This window comes from Muscardinus avellanarius (assembly GCF_963383645.1).
Source record: "Muscardinus avellanarius genome assembly, chromosome: 10".
NCBI classification, from domain to species: domain Eukaryota; kingdom Metazoa; phylum Chordata; class Mammalia; order Rodentia; family Gliridae; genus Muscardinus; species Muscardinus avellanarius.
The window spans coordinates 74,593,807-74,608,875 of record NC_137796.1 but is presented as its reverse complement, the minus strand read 5'-3'; the positions used below and the strand labels follow the sequence as shown (position 1 = coordinate 74,608,875).

Below are 15,069 nucleotides of genomic sequence, written 5' to 3'. Positions count from 1 at the left end.
AGAATAAGCTGGGTTTGGTGGCGCACACTTGGATTCCCCGCATTTGGGAGGCTGAGACAGGAGGATCAAGGTTTGAGGACAGCATCAGCTACTTAGTGAGGCCCTCTGCAACTCTTTGAGTCCCTGGTTCAAAATAAAGAATAAAAAATAGGGCTGGGGTTGTAGCTTGGCAGAAGAATGCCTCTGGGTTCCACCCCCAGTACCACAAAAAAAGAAAAAAAAAAATAGAGCTGGGGTTGTATCTCAGTGGTTAAATGACCCTGGGTCGATCCCCAGTACCACAAAAAATAATAAAAATAAATAAAATAGGCCGGGCGTGGTGGCGCACGCTTGTAATCCCCACCCTTGATAGGCTGAGACGGGAGAATTACACAGGTTCGAAGCCAGCCTCAGCTACTTAGTGAGGCTCTCAGCAACTTAGTGAGACTCTGTTTCCAAATAAAGTATAAAATAGGTCTGAAAGTATAGCCTGGAGGTAGAAAAGTCCCTGGGTTCCACCCCCAATACCACCAAAAAATAAAATAAAATAAAATAAAATAAAACAGGGCTGGGGATATAGCTTGGAGGTAGAATACTCCTGAGTTCTATTCCTAGTACCACCAAAGGGGGGGCGGGGCTGGGCATGGTGGTGCATACCCATAATCTCAGTGCTTGAAAGGCTGAGAATAGAGGATCACAGGTTCAAGAACAGCTTCAGCAACTTAGTGAGGCTCTCAACAAATTAGTGAAGACCCTTTTTCCAAAACCACAAAAGGGCCAGGCATAGTGGCACATACTTGTAATCTCAGCATTTGGGAGGCTAAGAAAGGAGGATCACAGTTCACAGATAACCTCAGCTACTTAATGAGGCCCTTTGCAATCCAGTGAGACCCTGTTTCAAAATAAAAGAATAAGAAATAGGGCTGGGAGTATAGCTTGAAGTTAGAATGCCCCTAGGTTCCATCCTTAGTACCGCAAAATAAATAAATAAATAATAAAATTAATATCTAGAAGAAAAAAACCAAAACCCTCCTTTTCAGACACTGGAACAGTCCTGGACAATTGCATTTTATTTATTTATTTATTTATTTATTTAATTTATTTTGGTGGTACTGGGGTTCCTGAAAGCCCTTCTACCTCCGGGCTACACTTCCAGACCTATTTTTTACATTTTTTATTTGGAAACAGGGTCTCTTAAGCCAGCACAGCTGGCTTCGAACCTGCGCGATCCTCCTGTCTCTGCCTCCCAAGCGCGGGGAAGCGTGCGCCACCACGCCCGGCTTATTTTATTTTATTTTTTGTGGTACTGGGGTTCCTGTAAGCCCTTCTACCTCCAGGCTATTTATTCTCCCAGACCTATTTTTTATATTTTTATATGGAAACAGGGTCTCTTAAGCCGGCGTGGCTGGCTTCAAACCTGCGTGATCCTCCTGTCTCCACCTCCCAAGTGCTGGGATTACAAGCGTGCGCCACCACACCTGGCTATTTTATTTTTTGACAATTGCATTTTTAAAAACTTTGAAAATCAGACAACCTATCCTGGAATCAGATAGGGTAAAAGTTGGCCAACGTTGTGAATACAGTTTTTATTTTACCATCTCAGCCTTCCAAGTACTGGAATTATAAGCATATACCACTGTGCCCAGCTTAATTGTACACTTTAAGAGTAACATTTTAGCTGGGCATGGCAGCGCACACTTGTTTTTGATTTTTTGTGGTTTTTTTTGGTTTTTTCTTTTTTTTTGGTGGTACTAGGGGTGGAACCCAGAGGCTTTCTACCTCCAGGCTGTACTCCCGGACCTATTTTCTATTTTATTTGGAAACAGGGTCTCACTAAGTTGCTGAGAGCCTCACTAAGTAGCTGAGGCTGGCTTCGAACCTGTGTGATCCTCCTGTCTCAGCCTCCCAAGTGCGGGGATTACAAGCGATGGTGGCGCACACTTGTAATCCTAGTACTTGGGAGGCTGAGACAGAAGGATCCGGATTCATAACCAGCCTCAGCTACTTAGTGAGGCTCTCTACAACTTACTGAGACCCTGTTTCAAAATAAAGAATAAAGCCGGGCATGGTGGCACACGCTTGTAATCCCAGCATTTGGGAGGCTGAGACCAGAGGATGGCTGTTTGCAGACAGCCTCAGCTACTTAGTGAGGCCCTCCACAACTTAGTGAGACCTTGTTTCAAAATAAAGAACAACAAAAGATTAGTGCTGGGGGTGTAGCTCAGAGGTAGAATGTTCCTGGGTTCTATCCCCAGTACTGCAAAAATTAAAAAATTAAAAGGTAGAAGCACCTGGATCCCATCCCCAGTACCAAAAAATAAAACAAAAAGAATAAAAAAATCAGGCTGGAAGCCGGGCCTGGTGGCGCATGCTTGTAATTCCAGCATTCCAGAGGCTGAGACCAGAGGATCCCGGTTCGCGGACAGCCTCAGCTACTTAGTGAGGCCCTCTGCAACTCAGTGAGACCCTGTTTTAAAATAAAGAAAAAAAAAAATGGGGCAGGGGGTGTAGCTTGGAGGTCAAATGCCTCTGGGTTCCATCCCCAGACAGGCAAAAAAAAAATATATATATATATATTGGGCTGGGAGCCAGGCACGGTGGTACACACTTGTAAGCCATTTGGGAGGCTGAGACAGGAGGATCCAGGTTCACAGCCAGCCTCAGCTACTTAGTGAGGCTCTCTGCAACTCAGTGTGACCCTGTTTCAAAAATAAAAAGACTGAAAGCCTGGTGTGGTGGCTCACGCTTGTAATCCCAGCATTTGGAAGGCTGAGACCAGAGGATTGTGGTTCGCGGACAGCCTCAGCTACTACTTAGTGAGGCCCTCTGCAACTCAGTGAGACCCTGCTTCAAAATAAAGAATAAAAAATGTGGCAGGGGGCGTAGCTCGGAGGTCAAATGCCCCTAGGCTCCATTCCTAAAACCCACAAAAAAAGAAAGAAAGAAAGAAAGAAAGAAAGAAAGAAAGAAAGAAAGACTGAAAAATAGGGCTAGGGGTGTAGCTCAGAAAAACAATGACCCTGAGTTCAATCCCCAGCACCACAAAAAGAGTAAATTTTAAATTTTGATCAAGGCATGGTGGCACACACCTGTAATCCCATTACTTTAGAGGCTGAGACAAGAGGATCGCAGGTTGGAGGACAGCTTCAACAGCATAGTGAGACTGACAGCCACCTAGTAAGACCTTGCTTCAAAACAAAAAATAAAGCCGGGCGTGGTGGCGCATGCTTGTAATCCCAGCATTCCAGAGGCTGAGACCAGAGGGTCACAGTTTGCGGACAGCCTCAGCTACTCTGTGAGGCCTTTTGCAACTCAGTGAGACCCGATTTCAAAATAAAGAATAAAAAATAGGGCCGGGCGTGGTGGCACACACTTGTAATCCCCGCGCTTGGGAGGCAGAGACAGGAGGATCGCGCAGGTTCGAAGCCAGCTGCGTGTGCTGGCTTAGGAGACCCTGTTTCCAAATAAAAATGTAAAAATAGGTCTGGGAGTGTAGCCCGGAGGTAGAAGGGCTTCCAGGAACCCCAGTACCACAAAAAATAAAAATAAAAAAATAGGGCAGGGGGTGTAGCTCAGATGTAGAATGCCCCTGGGTTCCATCCCCAGACCCGCAAAAATAAATAAATAAATAAATAAATAATAGGACTTGGGGTGTGATTCAAAAGAATACCTCTGGGTTCAAACTTTATTTTTTAATTTATTTTTATTTTTTAATTTTTTTTGTAGGTCTGGGGATGGAACCCAGAGGCATTTGACCTCCGAGCTATACCCCCTGCCCAATTTTTTATTCGTTATTTTGAGATAGGGTCTCACTGAGTTGCGGAGGGCCTCACTAAATAGCTGAGGCTGTCAGTGAACCGCGATCCTCCCATCTCAGCCTCCCAAATTCTGGGATTACAAGCATGCGCCACCACACCGGGCTTGGGTTCAAACTTTAATACCACCAAAAAAAAAAAAAAGTGAATTTTCAGGCTGGAGCTCAGTAGTAGAGTGCTTGCCTAGCATATATGAGGCCCTGTGTTTGATCCTCAGAATTGCAAAATCAATGAATGAATGAGTGAATGAATGATGTGGATAATTTGACCACCCCACAAAACAGACTTTGATCTCCACATTCAGGACAGACCCAGACTCCTCTTTCCTCTCCTCCCAGAGAGGCAGCAAAAAGCAGGCCTTGCTACCCAGAGAGCACCTGGCTTCAAGAAACAGTGACTGTGTGTGTGTGTGTGTGTGTGTGTGTGTGTGTGTGTGTGTGTGTAACTAGGGATTGAACCCAGGGACATTCTACCTTCAAGCTCTAACCCCAGCCCTATTTTTATTCTTTATTTTGAAACAAGTTTTCAATAAGTTGCTGATCACCTCACTAAGTTGACAGAGGGACCTTTAAGGCCACACTCCATATAACCAAGTTCTCAGACTCCTCTCAGACACACAGGTCTAACTGGGATCTGCTAACACAGCAAGACACCCAAGAAACCTTCTTCTGGGAGCTGGAGCTTTCTGATCCTTCAATTCTATTACCAGTCTGTAGGTAGGACACAAACCCTTCCCTGTCAGTCAAGGAGCCATAGAGGCAACTTCTGAGCCCAAATCACTTCAAATGAAGAAGCGCTATCAGCAAACTCAGGCTATCTTCCACACACCCATGCCCCTTCCACTCTGAAGAAAACACCTGAACCTCTCACTGCCTGAACCCAGGCAAGCTTCGAAGACTTAGCAGTGCACCCACCAGGCTAAATCTTGAAAGAGGATAGCTAAAAACCTAGGTACACACACAGGTAGGCAAGAAGCCACCAGAGTACAGAGCCCAGCTACATCCTTGTCTGCAGAAACAATACTTTGCACTCCATCAGAGTACACGCACTATTGTAGTACATGCAGTGTTCCCTCCTCGGACTTAAATTGTGAAGTCTGAGGAATGAATGCCAGGGTTAAGTCTTAAGTCCCCAGGTGAAATGGGCTTTCCTCCATCACTCTCTGCCAAGTCCTACACTCCAGAGAGAAGGCAGCTGGAGAAAAACTGAGCATTCAGAGATAGCCCACGCCTGTAATCCTAGTACTTGAGTAGCAGGAACAGGATGATCGCCGGTTCGAGGACTGCCTCAGCAAATAGTGAGACTCTGGTCAACCTAAGGAGACCCTGACATACACAAAAGAAGGTGGGGCCCGGCATAGAGGCCTGGAATCCAGTACTGGGACAGAAGGATCACGGGTTCAAGAACAGCCTCAGCAAGTAGCGAGACTCTCAGCAATCTAGCAAGACGTTGGTTCAAAACAAAAATAAAAATGGTTAGGGTATAGCGCAGTTTGTAGAATGCCCTGGGTTCAATATCCAGAGCCCCCCCCCCCCAAAAAAAAAGAAAAGAGGGTGAGAAGTGGGCATAGAGGGGCAACGTCTAAAAGCTGCGAGGGTTGAGCCACGGCACAGGGGCCTCGGGCAAGAGTCTGGGAGGCCCAGAAGATCTTGGCAAGTCAGGGGACAGAGCCACTCTGGAGATCAGGACTGTGGAGCTGGGAACGGGATGGGAAACACAAAGGGGACAGACAGCCTGAGACTTCGGAGGCAGGGCGGGGGCCTGAGAGGAGGGCGAAGTGAGCTAAGACGGGCCCAGGCGCCAGGCCAGGGTCGGTAATGAAAGGTGGGTCTCGGAGGGAGGGGTCGGGTAGGGATGGGAAGGACTAAGAGGGGCAGAAGCAGAAGCAAAGAGGAGAGAGTCGCGTGTTGTACCTCTCCGGAGCTGGCCATGCTGCTGGCTCGCCGTGCGGGGGCCGCCGGAGCCGCAGCCCCGGGGCCTGAGGTCCGCACGGTCAAGGATGCTCGAAGCCGGCGCGTCCGCGGATCCGGAGACCCCGGCGAGGGGCGGGGCTGTGTGCCACTTCCGGCGCCCGCGGACACGCACTTCCGCTCTGCGGCAGGCGGGCCGCGCGCGCCGCCATGTTGGGTGCGGCGCCTCCGGCACCGGCACGACCTGGGAGGTGGCGGGCTAAGTAGGCCACCGGGGACCTCGGCCTGCTCGCTGAATTCGTTCTGCAAACTCCGTGCCCTGGGCCCAGCCCTGTCCAACCTACCAGCCAGGCTTTCGCATTTTCCGTTCCCACAAGCCACCTGTCAGATGACCAGGGCAACCTGCAAAGGATCTCAAGGCCTGCTCCCTGCATTCACCTACGCACGCCCATATTTGCTCCCCTCCTGTTTCTCAGAACTGGGAATGGAACCCCAGTGCATTCTACCTCAGAGCTACACCCCCATTCCTATTTTTTTCTCTCTCTCTCTCTTATTTATTTATTTATTTATTTATTTATTTATTTATTTTGCAGTACCGGGGATGGAACGCAGGGCCATTCTACCTCCAAACTACACCCCAGCCCCATTTTTAAATTTTGAAACAAGGTCTCACTAGGTTGCTGAGGGACTCACTAAGTAGCTGAGGCTGGCCGCGAACTACGATCCTATTGTCTCAAATCTCCAAAATTCCAAAACTGGAATTACAAGCGTGCACCACCAGGTCCAGCTATCTTTCTATTTCTTTTGCCCTAATCCGGCCCCAGTATAAATTGTAAAGAGGTATGGGATTTCTAGAACTAACCATTGGATGTGGTAGGCACTGAATAAATGCTCACTGAGTAAATGAATGTATGGATGATATGACTTTACATTAACATTTGCGCATAAAAACATTTTGCCAGCCGGGTGTGGTGGCGCAGGCTTGTAATCCCAGCGCTTGGGAGGCGGAGACAGGATCGCGCAGGTTCGAAGCCAGCCGAAGCCAGCCGCGCTGACTTAAGAGACCCTGTTTCCAAATTTTAAAAGCATGAAAATAGGTCTGGGAGTGTAGCCCGGAGGTAGAAGGGTTTCCAGGAACCCCAGTACCACACACACACACACACACACACACACACACACACACACACACATTTTTTGCTAAACCAGGCATGGTGGCCCACACTTGTAATCCTAGTATTTGGGAGGCTGAGACAGGAGGATCACGGGTTCCCAGCCAGCCTCAGTGAGGCCCTCCACAAACTAGGCTGGGAGTGTAGCTTGGAGATAGAATGCCTCTGGGTTCAATCCTCAGTACCACACACAAAAAAAAAAAAAAAAAGCCAGGCAGGCACGCACGCTTGTAATCCCCACGCTTGGGAGGCAGAGACAGGAGGATCACAAAGGTTCAAAGCCAGCCTTGCTGGCTTAAGAGACCCTGTTTCCAAATAAAAATATAAAAAATAGGTGTCTGGGAGTGTAGCCTGGAGGTTTCCAGGAACCCCAGTACCACCAAAAAAAAAAAAAAAAAAAAAAGTTGGACATGGTGATACACACTTGTAATCCCAGAATTTGGGAGGCTGAGACAAGAGGATCGATTCACGGACAGCCTCAGCTACTTAGTGAGGCCCTTTGCAACTCAGACCCTGTTTCAAAATAAAGAATAAAAAATAGGGAAGAGGATGTTGCTCGAAGGTAGAATGCCCCTGGGTTCCATCATCAGACCCGAAAAAAAAAACAGGTTAGGGATGTAGTTTGGAGATAGAATGCCCCTGGATTCAATCTCCAACAACACACACACATGCACACACACACACACGCACACACACACACCCAGAGTTTTATATAGAACCGGGTGTGTTGACACATGCCTGTAATCCCAGTGTTGGAAGGAAGAGTCCACGTTCGAAGCCCGCCTCATTAACTTAGTGAGGCCCTCCACTATTTAGTGACCCTGTTTCAAAATAAAATGAAAAACTGGGCATCGTGGCTCATGCTTGTAATCCTAGCATTGGGAGGCTGAGACAGGAGGATTGGTCCTCAGCCTTAGCTACTTAGTGAGGCCCTTTGCAACTCAGTGAGACCCTATTTCAAAATAAAGAATAAAAACTAGGGTTGAGGCCGGGCTTGGAGGCACACGCTTGTAATCCCCGCGCTTGGGAGACGGAAACAGGAGGATCGCACAGGTTCTAAGCCAGATGCGCTGCTTAAGAGACCCTCTTTCCAAATAAAAATATAAAATAGGTCTGGTGCCGGGCGTGGTGGCACATGCTTGTAATCCCAGCATTCGGGAGGCTGAGACTGGAGGATCGCGGTTTGCAGACAGCCTCAGCTACTCAGTGAGGCTCTCTGCAACTTAGTGAGACCCTGTTTCAAAATAAAGAATAAAAAATAGGGCAGGGGGTGTAGCTCGGAGATCAAATGCCCCTGGGTTCCATCCTCAGACCCACAAATATTAAAAAAATAAAATAGCCGGGCGTGGTGGAGCACGCCTGTAATCCCCGCGCTTGGGAGACTGAGACAGGAGGATCACACAGGTTTGAAGCCAGCCTCAGCTACTTAGTGAGGCTCTCAGCAAATTAGTGAGACCCTGTTTCCAAATAAAATATAAAAAAGGTCTGGGAGTATAGCCTGGAGGTAGAAAGCCCCTGGGTTCCACCCCCAGTACCACCAAAAAAAAACCAACTAGGGTTGGGGGTGTAGCTCAGATGTTGAATGCCCCTGGGTTCAATTCCCAGAACCGCAACAACAACAACAAAAGATAAATTAGGGTTGGAGTATAGCTTAGAGGTAGAATGCTCCTGGGTTCAAGCCCCAGTACCACACGCACACATACAAAAAAAAAAAAAAAAAGCCAGACATTGTGGCACACATGGTTTGTAATTTGGGAGCCTGAGACAGGAGGATCACAATTCATGGACAGCCTCAGCTACTTAGTGAGGCCCTTTGCAACTCAATGAAACCCTCTTTCAAAATAAAAAATAAAAACTAGGGCTAGAGATGTAGCTCAGAAGTAGAAGGCCCCTAGGTTCCAATCTCAGTACAAATAAATAAATAAATAAATAACAATCGCCATGCATGGTGGCACATGCCTGTAATCCCAGCATTTGGGAGGCTGAGACAGAGGAGACGGGTTTGCAGACACCCTCAGGTACTTAGGCCCTTTGCAACTTCGTGAGTCCCTGTTTCAAAAATAAAGAATAAAAATCAGGGCTAGAGCTGGGAGTGGTGGCGCACGCTTGTAATCCCAGCATTCTGGAGGATGAGACCAGAGAATCATGGTTTGTGGACAGCCCCAGCTACTTAGTGAGGTCCTCCGAAACTCAGTGAGACCCTGTTTCAAAGTAAAGAATTAAAAATTAGGCCTGGGAGTGTAGCTGGAAGATAGAATGCCCCTGGGTTCCATCCCCAGTGTCACAAAAAGGAAGGAAGGAAGGAAGGAAGGAAGGAAGGAAGGAAGGAAGGAAGGGAGGGAGGGAAAGAGAGAGAGCCGGGCATGGTGGTACACGCTTGTAATCCCAGCGCTTGGGAGGCTGAGACAGGAGGATCGCACAGGTTCAAAGCCAGCCTCAACCACTTAGTGAGGCTCTCAGCAGCTTAGTGAGACCCTGTTTCCAAATAAAGCATAAAATAGGTCTGGGAGCATAGCCTGGAGGTAGAGGAGTATAGCCCTGGGGTCCACCCCCAGTACCACAAAAAGAGAAAGAAAGAAAGAAAGAAAGAAAGAAAGAAAGAAAGAAAGAGGCTGAGAGCCAGGAATAGTGGCACAGGCCTGTAATCCCAGTACTTGGGAGGCTGAGACAGGATAATCACAAATTCGAGGACAGCCTCAGCAATTTAGTGAGACCCTGTTTCAAAATGAAAAATGGCTGGGTGTGTAGTTTGGAAGTAGATGCCCTTGGTTTAAATCCCTAGTAACACACACGCACACACGCACGCACACACGCACGCACACACACACGCACACACGCACGCACACACACCTTACTAATATAACTCCAAGGGATCAGCTCATGCTTGATTCAGAACTGGGTTTGCATATGGTGCTGAGTCCTGATGACCCTTAAGGACTGCACTGGTTTTCTAGGGCTGCCCTAATTTATCCTCTTGTACTTTTTTTTTTTTTTTTTTTTCGGTACTGGGGATGGAACCCAGGGGCCTTCTACCTCCAGGCTATACTCTCAGACCTACTTTATATTTTATTTGGAAGCAGGGTCTCTCACTAAACCGCTGAGAGTCTCACTAAGTTACTGAGGCTGGCTTTGAACCTGAGGAATCCTCCTGTCTCAGCCTTCCAAGTACTGGGATTACAAAGGTGCGCCACCACGCCCAGCTTGTCTTTATTTTTTGAAACAAGGTCTCACTGAGTTGCAAAGGGCCTCACCACTCCTGGGTCCAGCCCTAGTTTTTTTTATTATTTTGAAACAGGATCTCACTGAGTTGCAGAGGGCCTCACTAAGTAGCTGAGGCTGCCCGTGAATTGTGATCCTCCTGTCTCAGCCTCCCAAATGCTGGGATTACAAGGGTGCGCCACCACGCCCAGCTTTCCTTTTGTAGTTTTTGAAGCCAGATGTCAGAAATAAAGGTGATGCAGGGCCTTGCTCCCTCCAAAGGCTGTAGGAAAGAATCCTTCCTTGCCGTGTCCTAGCTTTTGGTGGTTGCCAGCAATCCTTGGAGTCCCTTGCCTTGCGGCCACATCACCCCAAGTTCTTACTCCACCCTTAGTTCACCAGCTCCCCACTGTGTATCCTTGTGTGTCCTCTCCTCCGATGAGGACACCACTTATCCTGGACTACAGGATCCTGTAACCTGAGCCCATATGGTGGCAAACACAGCTAATCCCAGCTATTTGGGGAGCTGAGATAGGAAGATATCAAGTTCAAGGCTAGCCTCAGCAACCTGGAGGACACTGTCTCCAAATAAACATAAATAAATAAAAGGGTGATGTCAGGAAATATAGCTAAAAGGTATAATGTTAAGCTGGGTGTGGTGGTGCATGTTTGTTATCCCAGTACACACCACATATCAAGCCAGGCATGGCGGCCCATGCCTATAATCTCAGTACTTTGGAGGCTGAGACAAAAGAATTGCAGATTCAAGACCAATAGCTTTAGCAGCTGGGCATGCTGGCGCACGCTTGTAATCCCAGCATTCAGGAGGCTGAGACCTGAGGATTGTGGTTCACGGCCAGCCTCAGCTACTTAGTGAGGCCCTCTGCAACTCAGTGAGACCCAGTTTCAAAATAAAGAATAAAAAATAGGGCTAGGGGTGTAGCTCGGAGGTCGAATGCCCCTGGGTTCCATCCCTAGACCCGAAGAACAGCTTTAGCAATGTAAGGAGATTCTCAACAACCTAGCAAGACTCTGTTTCAAAATAAAGAATGCAGTGTCAGGTGTGGTGGCACATGCTTATAATCCAGACACTTGGGAGGCTGAGACAGGAGGATCTCACAAGTTCGAAGCCAGCCTCAGCTACTGAGTGAGGCTCTCAGCAACTTAGTGAGACCCTGTTTCCAAATAAAGTTTAAAATACGTTTGGAAGTATACCCTGGACGTATAAAAGCTTCTGTGTTCCACCCACAGTACCACAAAAATACAAATAAATAAATAAATAATAAAAATGCAAAGGACTGGGAGTATAGTTTTGAAGATAAAATACTGTGGGTTCAATCCCTAATAACAAAAAATAATAAAAAAATAAAAACCACAGTAGGGCTGGGGCATAGCCCAGTAGTACCACAAAATAAATGAAAAAATAGAATGAATGGCACAACACTATAATCTCAGTACTTAGGAGATTGAGACAGGTGGACTGCAGGTTCCAGCCCAGCCTCAGCTACTTAGTGAGAGCCTCCACAACCTAGTAAGACCCTGTTTCAAAATAAAAAATAAAGCCAGGCGTGGTGGCGCACGCTTGTAATCCCAGCGTTTGGGAGGCTGAGATCGGAGAATTGCAGTTCCCAGACAGCCTCAGCTACTTAGTGAATCCCTCTACAACTTAGTAAGACCCTGTTTCAAAATAAAGAATAAGCCGGGCATGGTGGCCCACACTTGAAATCCCCGTGCTTGGAAGCCTGAGACAGGAGGACCACACAGGTTCGAAGCCAGTCTCAGCTACTTAGTGAGGCTCTTAGAAACTTACTGAGACCCTGTTTCCAAATAAAAATATAAAATAGGTCTGGGAATATAGTCTGGGGGTAGAAAGCCTTGGGTTCCACCCCCAGTACCACAAAAAAAGAAAGAAAGAAAGAAAGAAAGAAAGAAAGAAAGAAAGAAAGAAAGAAAGAAAGAATAAAAAATAGGGCAGGTGGTGTAGCTCGTAGGTTAAATGCCACTGGGTTCCATCCCCAAACCCAAAAATAATAAATAAATAAATAGTAAATAAAAAATAGCCGGGCATGGTGGCACACGCTTATAATCCCAACATTCAGGAGGATGAGACCAGAGGATTGTGGTTCGTGGACAGCCTCAGCTACTTAGTGAGTCCCTCCGCAACTCAGTGAGACCCTGTTTCAAAATAAAGAATAAAAAATTGGTCAGAGGGTGTAGCTCGGAGGTTCAATGCCTCTGGGTTCCATCCCCAGACCCATAAATAAATAAATAAATAAATAAATAAATAAATAATAATAAGGCAGGCATGGTGGTGCAGGCTTGTAATCTCAGTGTTCAGGAGACTGAGACAGGAGGATCGTGGTTCATGGTCAGTCTCAGATACTTAGTGAGGCCCTTTGCAACACAGTGAGACCCTGTTTCAAAATAAAGAATAAGAGCCGGGCATGGTGGCGCACGCTTGTAATCCCCGCGCTTGGGAGGCAGAGACAGGCAGATCGCGCAGGTTCGAAGCCAGCCGCATGCTGGTTTAAGAGACCCTGTTTCCAAATAAAAACCTAAAAAAATAGGTCTGGGAGTGTAGCCCGGAGGTAGAAGGGCTTCCAGGAACCCCAATACCACCAAAAAAAAAAAAAAAAAAAAGAAAGAATAAAAGCCAAGCATGGTGGCGCACCCTTGTAATCCCAGCATTTGGGAGGCTAAGACCAGAGGATCGCGGTTCGTGGACAGCCTCAGCTATTTAGTGAGGCTCTCCACAACTCAGTGAGACCCGGTTTCAAAATAAAGAATAAAAAATTGGGCAGGGGTTGTAGCTCGGAGGTCAAATGCGTCTGGGTTCCATTCCTAGACCCTAAAAAAAAAAAAAAAAAAAAAGAATAAGAGATAAGCACCAGGCGTGGTAGCACACGCTTGTAATCCCCGCGCTTGGGAGGCAGAGACAGGAGGATCAGGTTCGAAGCCAGCCATGCTGGTTTAAGAGACCCTGTTTCCAAATAAAAATATAAAATAGGTCTGAGAGTGTAGCCCGGAGGTAGAAGGGCTTCCAGGAACCCTAGTACCACCAAATAAATAAATAAATAAATAAATAAATAAATAAATAAATAGGGCAGGAGGTGTAGCTCGGAGGTAGAACAACCCTGGGTTCCATCCCCAGTACCGCACACACACAGAAAGAAAAAAAAAATAGAGCTGCAATTGTAGCTTACAGGTAGAATACCCCTGGATCTCATCTTGAGTACTACACACACAGAAAAAATGAAGGGGCTGGGGGTATAGTGTGGATATAGAATGCCCCTGAGTTCAGGACTACAAAAGTAAATAAATAAATAAATTTGCAGTTATAGGATGTACCCTACCAAGAGGGAACCTTAATGTATAGGCATGGCCCTCCACCATGGGACTCTGATGATGATGTGTCCAGTGTGGGTCCATTCCTTGTAACAAATCTAGCACTCTGTCACTCCGTTGGGGGTGTTGGCAGTAGGGGAGGCTGTGGGCGTGTGGGGACAGGGAGTACCTGGGAACTCTCTGTACTTCCCCTACACTTTTGCTATGAGCCTAAAACCGCTCTAAGAAAATAAAATATTGCCAGCCATGGTGGTGCACGCTTGTCATCCCAACATTTGGGAGGCTGAGACTGGAGGATCACGGTTTGCAGGCAGCCTCAGCTACTTAGTGAGGACCTCCCCAACTTAGTGAGACCCTCTTTCAAAATGAAGAATAAAAAATAAGGCTGGGGGTATAGCTCGGAGATTGAAAGCCCCTGAGTTCCATCCCCAGACCCGCAAAATATATAAAGAAAGAAAGAAAGAAAAAGAAAGAAAAAATTAAAAAAAATAGGGCAGAGGTTGTAGCTTAGAGGTCAAATGCCCCTGGGTTCCATCTCCAGTACGGCAAAAAAAAAAAAAAAAAAGAAAAAAAAGAAAAAAGAAAAAGAAAAAGCCAGGCATGGTGGCACACGCTTCTAATCCCTGCGTTTAGGAGGTGAAGACAGAAGGATCGCGCAGGTTAGAAGCCAGCCTCGCTGGCTTAAGAGACCCTGTTTACAAATAAAATATAAAAAATAAGTCTGGGAGTGTAGCCCAGAGGTAGAAGGTAGACATAGAAGCCCAATACCACCAAAAAAAATAATAATAATTAAAATTAAAAAATATAAACATAAAAATAAAATAAAATATCGAAAAATTTTTTATTGCTGGGCGTGGTGGCACAGGTTTGTAATCCCTGTGCTTGGGAGGCAGAGACAGGAGGATCGCGTGCTGGTTTAGGAGACCCTGTTTCCAAATAAAAATGTAAAAATAGGTCTGGGGGTATAGCCCGGAGGTAGAAGGGCTTCCAGGAACCCCAGTACCACCCAAAAAAAAAAAAAATTTTTGTCATACTGGGAATTGAACCCAGGGGCATTTTACCTCCAAGACACACCTCCAGCCCCCCCTTTTTTTTTTTTTTTTTAAATATGTTCTCCCTAAGTTTCTGAGGGTATCACTAAAGTGCTGAAGCTATCCTGGGATAGCTTCCTGTTTCAGCCTACTAAGTACTGGGACAGGTATATGCCACTATACCCTGCTAAATATTGATTGATTTTTTTTTTTTTTTTTTTTTTTTGCGGTATAGAGGATGGAACCCAGGGGCATTCTATCTCCTAGCTACACCCCAGCCCTATTTTTTATTTTTTATTTTTATTTTTATTTATTTATTTACTTATTTTTTGGTGGTGGTACTGGGGTTCCTGGAAGCCCTTCTACCTCCGGGCTACACTCCCAGACCTATTTTTTACATTTTCATTTTGGAAACAGGGTCTCCTAAACCAGCGCGCGCGGCTGGCTTCGAACCTGCGCGATCCTCCTGTCTCTGCCTCCCAAGCGCGGGGATTACAAGCGTGCGCCACCACGCCCGGCTTATTCTTTATTTTTAAACAGGGTCTCACTGAGTTGCAAAGAGCCTCACTAAGTAGCTGAGGCTATATGCAAACTGCAATTCTCCTGTCTCAGCCTCCCAAAT

The 15,069-nt window shown here is 46.6% G+C and overlaps 1 protein-coding gene across 1 annotated transcript in view; it reads right to left on the bottom strand.

The window, feature by feature from the left end:
- The window catches only part of FBXL18 (F-box and leucine rich repeat protein 18), a gene marked incomplete at its 3' end in the record, with an annotated part of 37,076 nt that extends 31,174 nt beyond the window's left edge, over positions 1-5,902 (bottom strand). The window contains exon 1 of the mRNA XM_080702984.1: positions 5,708-5,902. Within this exon, the coding sequence (XP_080559110.1) occupies positions 5,708-5,725 (18 nt within the window). The 5' untranslated portion in view covers positions 5,726-5,902. The remainder of the gene's footprint in view (positions 1-5,707) is intronic.
- Between the last annotated feature and the right edge of the window lie 9,167 nt (positions 5,903-15,069).